Source organism: Canis lupus, chromosome 23, assembly GCF_003254725.2.
Source record: "Canis lupus dingo isolate Sandy chromosome 23, ASM325472v2, whole genome shotgun sequence".
NCBI classification, from domain to species: domain Eukaryota; kingdom Metazoa; phylum Chordata; class Mammalia; order Carnivora; family Canidae; genus Canis; species Canis lupus.
Genome location: NC_064265.1, coordinates 9,769,627 through 9,781,760, shown reverse-complemented (window position 1 = coordinate 9,781,760; position 12,134 = coordinate 9,769,627). Strand labels below are relative to the sequence as shown.

General features: G+C 42.2%; 1 protein-coding gene across 8 annotated transcripts in view; it reads right to left on the bottom strand.

Moving 5' to 3' along the window:
• The window catches only part of LOC112668723 (myosin VIIA and Rab interacting protein), a 368,414-nt gene that overhangs the window by 51,462 nt on the left and 304,818 nt on the right, over positions 1–12,134 (bottom strand). For all 8 annotated transcript variants that reach the window (XM_025461205.3, XM_049100127.1, XM_049100129.1 and 5 more), the window contains one exon: positions 10,704–11,335. In XM_025461205.3, coding sequence (XP_025316990.1) covers positions 10,704–11,335 — 632 coding nt within the window. The remainder of the gene's footprint in view (positions 1–10,703; positions 11,336–12,134) is intronic.

Here is a 12,134-nt window from a genome sequence, read left to right as displayed (position 1 = left end):
TTAAAAAAGAAGGCACCTTCTGAATTACCAGGGGACTGAGTATTGCCAACTTGATCTCCACGGATCTTATGTTTTGAACCAGATATCCTCTGAACAATTCCTGAGGAATCTGACTTCTCAAGTTTGAGAAATACAGAGACAGACATAAATGGAGGTGATGGGGAGGTGAGAGTGGGGGTCAGGACTGGACAGTTCTCATGGCCGAGCACATTAGTCGGTGAGTACTGTACTGGGCACAGGACACTCGAGATCTCATTCAAGTGGCCACCTAGTTTGTTCTGTATCCACAAGGGGGCTGGGGTAGAGTAGGCTGTCTAAGGTCATGTGACCAATGTGGGGCTGAGCTGAAGACAGCTTGACCCTGAAGGCCAAGCTCTTTCCATGCTTCCAAGACAAGGCCAGATGCTCCAGATTAAACTATTCTCATTATAAGAGGAAGATGGCAAAACCACAGAGTAGGGACAGAACCCAACAGGCAAAGGATTTAATCTCTTCTTTCAAATGCAAGTTTAAATGAGTGAGAGGATACTTTTTGTAGAAGCTTTCTGGAGATGGATACCTTCAGATTTCCTTAGAGGACTGACTGTCTTTACTTTCATTCACCCTTGTGATCTGTCTTTATGCACCCTGAAATCCTGCCTACTTTAATTTAAAGCAATTTTTCTCCTATTACGCCTCCCCATCACCCTTATCAAAATTCTCCACATGTTTGAAGGGAGCCATGTCAACGTCTTCTAGACTGAGCAACCCCAGTCCTAGAAACTCTTTTTCACAAAGCCTGTCTGTCTTTCATCTGCCAGGTCATTTGAGGGAGCAGTGGGAGGCTCAGCATTTTCTCCACCTTTAAAAAAAAAAAAGAAAAGCCAAGCTGAAGGATGACTTTCAAATGTTCCATAACAACCTTCGTTGAATATATCCCAGTGTCCTGGCGGCTCTCCCTGTTCTTGCTGATGAAAAATACCAAACCTGACCTAAAAAGCAGGTTCTGCAGCTTGCTTTTAGATATTTTAGTGAACTTCAGAGAAGAGCCCTGACTTACAGGTTATCCAGTCCTGAGTTTGTGGCAAACGCATGTAGTTTTACTTGCAAATGCGTTGGCAGAAGAGAGGATGAGCCTCGGGGCTGGCTGACTCTATTGCTGACCTGTTTTTTCTGAGGACTTGGACAATTTTTGTCTCCGGTGCCTTAATGCAGAGATTTGTCCTCTCTCAGTGCACTGCTATTAACCTAGAACTAGTTTTATACACATTCAGTGCCCTGGTGATGAAGGCATTTATTTTTTTATATAACTGGTGTGATAAGAACACATACACATACACAAATACACACCAAATCCTTGACCACCTAACATGATAGAAACAGAAACATGTCACCTGGAATCTTATCAAATTTAATATTATAATCCATTTCCTCTTGCCTCAGTGAGAACCCCTTCATATGGAAGGACCTGAGTCTGGCCAGTGGAACTACACAGAAGGCAGGTGTGGGTGCTGGCTCTTGGGTGTGTATTTGCTAAAGGAGGTTGTGAAAACTTAGCACCTAGATATCGATCAGGAAGGTTTATTTTTAGCTTTTACAATTACAGGTCAGTTGTCCTGGTATGGATCCCAGGCTGTTTCCTGAGTCTTTCAGATTATAAAATTGATTTAAAATAAATGGAAAAAACCCTAATCTCATCTGGGGCACGTTTCCTCCTCCCAGAACAAAAAATCCTGCCTGACTAATGGGCTCTGCCGCTCCTCCAGGTTTTTTCTCTTTATAATCTCCTATCTGACAGAGTTAGACTACGCCATTTGTTAAAAGGGCTGCTATTTGTTCCCCAGAATTATGCCACTACCATATAAAATATCTAGAAAATCACTAGCCTGGCCTTCTCAGGTCAATATTTACACAAGAAACTCTGTTTTGAGACACAATTATTTTCATGCTGACCACAATTGTTCTATCACTTTGTAGAGAAATCTGTTAGGAATAAAGCAGCATAAACAGTGGTTTCCATCTTTGTTTTTTTTCTTTGACTCTGCATTGGAATTGGGTGTAAACTCTTGGATTTGGATGGCAATTCAGAACCTGGACCTTAATGCCAGCATGAACATCAGAGTTGTCAGGAAGAATCTCCTAAAAGTGATGACATTCAGGGCAGGAGTTGGGGTAGAAGCACTGAGGTGTGTTCCAGATCCCCTTCTTTTCATTGGTTCTTAAAGATTTGCTATCCATTTTGAGTAAACTGGGTGCAGGTCCCTGCCATTTGGAATAGAGAGTTCAACATTTTCTTCCCAGAGCTACCATGGTTTGATTGCCACAAATAAGTAAATGCCTAAACTGATGGGTAGCCCTCCTAATTAACATCTGCCCAAAACAAAGACTACACTTTAACTATTGCAAAACTAATGTCATCATTTTTGGTGGCTGATCCTCAATACCCAATGACTCCTGGTTAGAAATCCTATACAGCAGTGTTTCTAACCCAGAGTCTGTGGAACCTCAGGGAAGTTTCTGCTCTAAAAACTCCTTGACATTGTATGTAAACCTTTGAGTGCTTGTGTTTATGCAACCCCCTCCCCCCATGCAACACACATACTTTGTGTTCATTAGGTTCTCAATAAGGGCTATGACATAAAAATATGTCATTAATATGACATATTTAAGAATCACCATTATTCAGCAAGATGTATTCTCTGTAACCAGGTTATCTTGGAGGGCCCACCTAGCAGTCCTCATGCTCAAAGGGAATCACTTGACAGATACCTGACAAGATTTTTCTTCTCTTGAGGAGGTATTGGTCATACCTGCTCAAAGCTGTTTCCAGATTATTATTTGTACTTGTTTAAGCTGCTGTGTAGGTGGAAGTAAGGGGCAAGGGCAGAGGGCAGCCCAGAGCCGGTTCACCTTCAGCCATATTATTGTCTTCTCCTTAGGTTTTCATTTCAGGCAAAGTTCCATGCCTAAAAAGATCTGAAAATCAATGGGGAAGAATTGGGTGCAGGGTGCACCCAATGGGTGCAGGGATTATCATCCTTTGGTCTGTATACTGGAGGAAATTCAAGTACAATTGGAGTAGATTGAGGAGCTTGCTTTGGGATATTCTCTTGGCACACCTCAGAAGGAGGCACACCTGTTGGGTGCCTCATTATTCACGGAGTAGGGAGTCATGTGACACTACCCTCCGTACCTGTGGTCTTGCTAGCATTTGTCAGAGAACATCCCCTTGAATTCAGAACTGAACAACATTCATGAACCAGGGCTTGGGGAAGTAGCCATTCACTCCTCTACATATCCCAAAACTGAATCCTGGAGCAACCCGGACCAGCAGAGGTCAGCTTTTTGGCCCCTAACAGAACGACTTGATTGAAATGTGCCTGTGGTGATGTACTGGTCCATAATGAGTGACACTGAGAAGCAGTTTCCAATGTAAGGGTTTTTTTTGAAGGAGTTTATAGTGGAGGGTGATAACATTCTGCTCATGAGGACCCATGGGATAAATTTCTCATGGATTTCAGCCCCAAGAGCAGTATCCTCTAAGGAACACATCTACTGTTCTAATATGGTTTCCATAACTCAGCAAGCTGCTCACATCATTCTCTTCCTATTGTCTTCTAGAAAGTTTAGAGCCAAATTTTTGGTATTGTTAGCCTGTGATTAGGACCTCATTGCATCCATATTGTGAACTATCATTACTCCTAGGTTCATTTGTTTTTCATATCCTGATTTTCCGTGTGTCCTACTTTTCTTATATTTTCATTTTATTCTCTTGTGTTTACATTTATATAAACCACTTTAAATTCTTTTTGTAGCAAGGCATAAACACATGAAATAAATGAATATTTTCAGATTGTTAGTTATAAAAAATTAGTAGCTTCCCAGTGTGGCAAGACTCTTAGAACATCTTTTAAAAATAATTAGGACCTCGCCTGCTAGACAAGGGGGCATAATTACCCCCAGGAAACAAGTTTCACTAATGAGTACAACAAAAAATGAAACGTCAGAGGAAACTGAAATAGCAGCCTCCTGCAATCCTGATGTCTCAATCAACGAAAAATTAATTAGCAGGTTTCCATTTTAAAACGACATCTGGCAAACATCACTCTACAATCTCTCCAAATTTTCCACCAAAACTGTGTGGGAAGTACAGAAAAAGGTGAACACTTACATAACTAAAAATAAATGGAAGCTAGCTTGTTACTAGTAAATGGATGGGAAAATTTTTCACTAAGTATAAGGCCCTTACAAATGAACAGAAAAAAGAGTTTTTGGGGACCCATCCACTCTCTCCTTCTCCTAAGTAGTCAGGATAATTCCTGGCCCATCCCCTAATATTCTCCCAACTTCAAACCCTGGTTCAGAGTGTGAGAAAAATGCTTAAAATAAAATAATATAAAATAAAATAAAATAAAATAAAATAAACACCAAACAAACAAAAGCACAATATCTGAGCCTTTTGTTGTGGTGGTGGGGCATTTGAAGCATGCAGAGAGAAGACCTACACCCAACCTTGTTACTTCCTCCTTGTTTCTTTTTTTTCCTCCTTGTTTTATAGCCACTTAGAAAATGTATCTCCCCAAAACATTCAGGTGGGCAGAGGGACAAACTCACTATGGTACCATGTTGCATTCCAGGAGGTGTGGTCGTGGAAATGTGAAGCCCTGGGGGCAAGCACTATAAAACCATATAGAAATATAGAAATGATTTTTGTTCTTTTCTACTCATTCATTCAGCATATGCATATTCACATTGTAGGTTCTTACCCATGGGTTCAGAGAAACATACAACAAGATGATGAGCATAGGACAAAGCTCCTCTCTTCAGCTAGCAGAGGGGAAATGGTTAGAGTACGCTAGATATGGGCAAACAGCGAGGTGTAGACAGTATTATCCTCACTTAAGGATGAATGACAGAAAAAGTTAACACGGAGCTTATGGAAAAATACTGCAGAGCAAAGGACACCAAAGATGGCTTGAAGGCATCACGTAAATTTTACAAAACAAGTGGGACACAATGTCTGATAGTAGTTTTGTGTTTTCATTAGGGCATGATAAGACAGAGTTTCAGTGAAGAGGTACAGAAAGTTACACGGGAGAAATACTCAGATAAAAGGCATGGCTGTGGCATGAGATGAATTGTGAGACTGCTGAGACAAAGGACCTCAGAAAGACCAAAAGCATAGCAGTAGGTTTAGGACCTGCATCTGACGACAGTGATCACAGAATTAGTTCTGGGAACACAAATGAGTGATGGGAGGACAAACTTGGGCAGGTATTCTAGAAGGCTAAAGAAAAGATCTGTCAGAGATGGGGAAGACAATAAGAGAAGATTGTAGGCATGGAAGACAGAGAATCAAGATTCAATGTCACGATTACAGATGGCCTGGAAGAAGTAAGAATCAAATGACAGAAGGAAATACTCCTAAGTTGAAAAAATACCTGAGTGTGCAGAGAAGAGCTCACTGTCTTATGTGCAAGAGCATGAAATGAGAACACACTTCACTTCTGGCAAAATGTTTGCTTTTTAAAGATAATGGCAAATCAAACAAATGTTGCAGAAAAGAGAAAACTGCTCTACATAGAGGAAAAACTGGGATGTCTTCAGGCATCTATTCATCACGTCAAGATAAGAGGTAGTGAAATATCTGCGCAGGGCTTTGGAGGGAAAGTGATTCTGACCCACAGACTTCATCCCATCAGCAGACAACAAGGGTTGGGGTTCTGGAGGTCAGAGAAATGTTGGGCAGTCTATGGTTACAGATCACAGAGCAACTCCATGTGCGAAGTTACATGTGAGGTGAGATTTGAGGCTGGGGACGCAGAGAATGCAGGACAGGACTTCTGCCCTCAGCTGGCTCTACTTGCTAATTAGGGCTGGTGAGGGCAGGGGTCCAGCAGGGAGTGGAGCTCCCAGCACATGCAGGTGTGCTTCATAGGAACTTGCCAGACTGAAGAGACAGTAAATAAGAAAACCATAGAAGCATGAAGATAACAGTAGAAAAGAGTAGAGAAGTTAGGGAAATGAAGCCTAGCAGACATGAAAATGAAGAAGGAACATAGACTTCTGAGTTAGGACCTTGTCTGTTTTGCTGACATCCAGGAGAATGTGCACATATACATGGAGTTCTCAACAAACAGAGGATATGTGTTCTTTTCAAACACAGGTATGCAAACACAAAAATTGGCCTCTATTGGGTCACAAAGGAAATCCCAACAAATTCCCAATAGCATAATCACAGAAGCTATATTTATTGCTCACAATGCCATAATACTAAAAATTAGACACAAAAACAAAGCAAAACCAGAAAGTTTTCTACTCTTCTAATTACCTCTGAATTTTTATTGAAATGAGAATCACATTGGAAATGATAATTTACTTAGAAAACTTTGACAGTGGGCACACCATAGATCAAAGCTTGTGGGATGCAAACAACTGCATTTGAGGGGAAATTCATTATACACACACATATTATATATAATGAATATATATATATATATGAACCAGCTTTTTATTTTATTGATCAATCTCAATAATTTTTGTTTTTGCTTTTATATTAAGTAACATTTGCCTTTTACTCCTGTTTTCTAACATATTTCTTATATATTTTCTACATATCCTAGTATATAAAATCCACTTCTAAAACTGCCTCTCACTTAAGGTAGACCTGGATAACTTTATAGGTAAACTCTTCCAAACTTCCAGAAAATTATCATGTCATATAAAGTATTCTAGAAAATAGTAAAAAGAGAATCCTTGCCAAGTTGTTAGTATAACCTGATAACAAAGCTGAACCAGATGGCCTGAACATGGAAACCTGCAAGTAAAAAGCCAGTTTTTACACAAAGAGATCAGGTCCCAATAAGATTTACATAACAAATGAGAAGATGTTTCAGAATTAAGCAATCTATTAATGATCTACAATCATTAACAGAAGAAAAGCTATAGGACCATCTCAAGAGATGGCAGAAAGCAGTTGATAAAACTCACATGCCTGCTTTAAAGCATTTAGGAAGTCAGGAATAGATAGATGCATCTTTGTTTTGAACTATTGAACATAGAGGAGGCAACATACTTCACCATGTAGCACTGCAAGCAGGTGACTAAGGATGACAGCAAGACATGAATGCCAATGTCACTACCACTTAAAAGTGTAGCACAGGTTGTCTCCAGGGCCATAAGGCGAGCAAGAGAAGTAAGTGTAAATCATGGAAAAAACCATATAAATGTCCTTCCTGCGAACAAGATGATGATCTACCTGGAATAGCTAAGAGAATCATGTGAAAGACTATTAGGACTAAGAGTCTATTAGGTGCTAAGTTATAAAATATAAACATAAAATCAATAGTGATCTCTACACCATCAGAAACCAATTAGAACATGTAATAGATAAAAAAGATCTCACCCATGGTGTCAACAAAATGTGTAACATACTGACTGAAAAACCTCTTAATAAAAAAAGTAGAAGCTTTGAAAAAAATCTCTAAAACTTGAGTGAAAGTACATAAATGGAGACAAGTATGACACAGTTGGATGGGAAGCCTCAATATTGTAAGATACAAGATTTTTCCCAAACAGATAAATGTATTTGGAGCAATCCAATCAAAACTTAAAAAATTTTTTTCACCTTCAAGAGAAGATTGTATAAAGTCACTTATATGAGTAAAGGATTGAGAAAAGTTAAGATACTTTATAAGATATCAAAAAAAGAATTATTTGGGGCATCTGGGTGGCTCAGTGGTTGAGCATCTACCTTCAGCTCAGGGAGTGATCCCAGGGTCCTGGAATCGAGTCCAGCATCAGGGTCCCCCCAGGGAGCCCGCTTCTGTCTCTGCTTATGTCTCTGCCTGTCTCTCTGTGTCTCTCATGAATAAATAAAATCTTAAAAACAAACAAACGTGAAGGGAAGACCATCTATCAGATATCAAAGTATATTATAAGTTATTATAATTAAAATAAAGTTGCATTTGTAGACAAATGGGACTTCTGCATCAATGGGACAAAGCAGAGCATAAGGAAATTAGGCTCATGAAATAAAAGAAGGTTCATATATATTAAAGGGAGCATCAATTGCCAGCACATAAAATATGAATTATTTAATAATGATTTGGTGACAAATGCTTCATTTGAAAAAATAAGGTTAGATCTTACCATATATTATTCGAAAAATCAAAGAAGGGAAGAACTAACGGTCTACCTGTAAGTTACATTGCTTAGAATTGTCCCTGTATGGTGCACGGTGATAAGAAAACTAACTTTTATTGGACTTGTTATTGTTTTAAAATTTTCTACAGGAAATGCACCCCTACTGCTTGCACCCTGGACCAATGGCTCCCACTCCCACGACTCTGCTGGGGACTACCTTGAGGCAATCTTTTGCAGGCACGGAGCCTAGATGTGTGTAATAATTATTAATTAATAACAGGGAACAGGAGACTATGGAGAGTAAGAGGCCGATTTTGCTAAAATACAGATACCTTTACAGAACTGTATTTCTAAATGTACTATACATATATTAACGCACAAATACAACTACAGTTATTTTGGGGAGAAGGTGGGGATTTAGGTTGCAGTCAGGGAGGACTGTATCTGTATGTTCACAATTTTCTTTACATTATATTCATTTATTCATACAGTTAAAAAGTATGCAAACAGTTAAAAATACTTGTATGTATATGTACAAACATATAGGATCTAACCTTATGAAATATGTCTAACCATATAAAATATGTATGTGTATATATATATATATATATTTTTTTTTTTTTTTGAGAAGAGAACTGCTTTAGTAAATGAAGAGTGCTAGGAGGGTCTCGGTTTGAAATCCCATTAGTGCAACACTACTGCCACCTACCGGGGAGGAGCGGACACTGCCAGGGAGGCAGAAGCAACATTGGTTCTAGTTTTTCTGCTGGCCCTGTCTCCTACCAATGCCTTGCAAAGATTACCACCAGAAGACAACTTTCAAGCCACTTCGGCATAAATAGGAAGGTTCACGCAGCCAGTTGTTGCGGATACATGGCAAGTGAGTCATGCAGACAACCATCAAGAATATTCCTTCAGGCAAGTGACCAAAGTCTCTGTAAAACAGTCTTCACTTGAGCTAGCTAACAATGAGCCATCATTGAACAGAAGTTTATATTTCTACTGTATCATCAAAATAGTCCCACATGGCAGATTTGTAATGATATGGTTTCACAGAGGAAAAAATGAGACCCTAGATCAAAAAGAGGATGTTTTCTAGGCAACAACTCAGGTAGGACGGATGCTAGATTCTGTGATCTGAGGGCCTCAGTTATGTTGACAGCAATATGAGCCTATAGAAGGCAGAGGCAACCTAACTAGATCTCCCATTAGACTCTCAGTTTGTTTGTTTGTTTATTTATTTATTTATTTATTTATTTATTTATTTATTTATGATAGTCACACAGAGAGAGAGAGAGAGAGAGAGAGAGGCAGAGACACAGGCAGAGGGAGAAGCAGGCTCCATGCACTGGGAGCCCGATGTGGGATTCGATCCCGGGTCTCCAGGATCGCGCCCTGGGCCAAAGGCAGGCGCTAAACCGCTGCGCCAGCCAGGGATCCCTAGACTCTCAGTTTCAAATGCAATCCATTGTTTATATGAGGTCATTCAAACTTTCCAGGTCACATGTGTCACTTTTGAGTTTAGAAAATATTGAGTCCAGAGTGGGCTCTACAAAGTTCCACATTCAGTCCACCGTGATGGGCTTTGCCAGGGATACCTGAAGTTGTAAGCAAAATGGTAGGTAGACCGTTAGTTCCTCCCTTCTTTGATTTTCTGAATAATATATGGTAAGATCTAACCTTATTTTTTCAAATGAAGCATCTGTCACCAAATCTTTATTAAATAATTCATCTTTTATGTGCTGGCTATTGATGCTCCCTTTAATATATATGAACCTTCTTTTATTTCATGAGCCTAATTTCCTTATGCTCTGCTTTGTCCCATTGATGCAGAAGTCCCATTTGTCTACAAATGCAACTTTATTTTAATTAGAGGCGTGTGTGTGTGTGTGTGTGTGTGTGCATTTTCTTATGGAAAGAGTCCATAGCTATTATCATAGTCTCAAAGGAGGTTTCTGAACTAACCCATGTGGGCAGAGCCACTGAGGATTCTGAGTGGGGGTGTGAGGTGGCTGAGAGAATCACAGAATGTGAGTAAACCATGCCCTGAGTTATCTTATTAAAATGACATTTCCTGAGCCCTGTACTGTGTCTAGGACAGAGTTTGGTTCATTGTAAACATCTTACTCACTCATTACACCGTTCTTTAAAGTGGGTTGTTAAATTATCCACAAAAACCTGAGCCCTTACCCAAGGTCACACAGCTGGATTTGGAGACCTCACACCCTTACCCCTAAGCCAGCGGCCATCAAGCTTTAGTACAGCAGAATCACCAGGAGAGCGGGTTAGCACACATGCCTGGACTCCTTCCCCACAGTTTGTGAGTAGGGGGGCCTGAGAATCTGCATTCTAACTCATTCCCCAGTGGTGCTGATGCAAACCCACTTTGAACTGGAAGCTCTCGTCTCCAGAGAGGAGGTCATAGAGCCCCAGAGACGTGATGTGAATCATCTAGGCCCCTCAGCTACTTAGCAGCAAACCAAGATGAGAACCTGGGTCTGTGAATTCTAATCCTTTCCACATCACTCATGCACGAAGGATGGCACATCCTGCTGAAAAGTGTTTACCAGTTTTATTACCTGCTGTACGTCCAGCCCCTGGGAATGGGCGTTGGGAGAAGACAACTCCTTGCTTGGCTCCTCTGAGCCCAGCCGGGCCCTTCTCCACCTCCTGGCCTTCCGGTCCACAGTGTGAGGGGCCTCCTCAGGCTCGCTGCTGTCCGAGGTCTCCCTGCTGGCTGCCTGCGGGTTGAAGTTCACGTCCAGCTCTCCCTGCAGGCGCATCTTCTCGGCTTCAGGGTCCCCGGGGGCCTTCCTCTGCAACCAGGACAGTCTGGCCCGGTGCCCAGCTTCCCGGGAGGAGCCTGCAGAGGAGGTCTCTGAGTCGGAGCACATGGCCTCGGGGTTTGGGGAGAGCCCCGAGGAGGCAGCTGAGGGGCCTTGGTCCGAGCCCTGGGCCTGTGCGGGCTGAGGCTGGGGGTTCCTGGGCCGGCCTCGGGGCCTTGGGCACAGCGTGCTCAAAGCTTCGCTCCAGTCAAAGTCCTCCTCACTGTCTGAGCCCATCTCGTCGTAGGCAGAGGCCACGCTGGAGGCTGCCTCCAGGGCCTGGAATGTGCCACTCTTGGGTTTGGCCAGCAGGCGGGTGGGTGGCAGAGTACCGTCCTTCAGGGCCAGCCAGTTCCCGTCAGGGCTCTGCAAAACCTCGGCCACGTCTGTGGGTGGGAGGGAGAGAGAAACCAGGGAGGGCTGTTATCACCTGACAGCAAGGCGAGGCTGCCATCTGTGTCTTCCCCACGACTGGTTTGAAGTCCTGGGGAGCAGCTGACTCTGGAAGGTTCAAGAGGGCACCTCTTGAGGAGGCAGAGTGGAAGGTCCCCAAGGAGTCCCGTGAGGCTTTGCAGGCCTCCCTTGCTCCAAAGATTAGGAGAAACTCCGAGATCTGGCTCCTATTGCATCTGTGCGTGGGCAGATGGTGACCTCGGTCTCAGAATGCTCCCTCTCCTGCCCTAGGCTGGCTTGGGTGTAGATGGGGGGAAGGGAAGGTTACTGGTGGCAGCCCTGGGTTTGGCTCTTTGCCCTTGGGCCATGGTTTTCCCTGGTTGGATGGGAGAGGACTCTGTTACCTGCCCTGGCCTCCCTCAAAGTTAACAACCCCTGTCTTGGTACTTCTACAAATCCCATCCACAACAGCCTGTGCGATGGCAGTGTACACACACACACACACACACACACACACACACACACACTGGACTGTCACCATGGTTCCTGCTAATATTTGGTCCTGACCCTAGTTTCTGAAACAGGGCTCCTAAATTAAATCCCGTGTAATTTCCTGGGTGATGGGAGCATCTTTCGTTCTAAGGAGGCAACTATGGGCGGCTCCAGGATGAGACTGGCCACCAGAAAGACCATGCCATGATTAGAAATGTAGAACTTTCAGCCTCAGCCTCATCCTCCAGAGAAGGAAGAGGGGCTGGAAAATGAGTTAATAATAGACTAGCTACATAATAA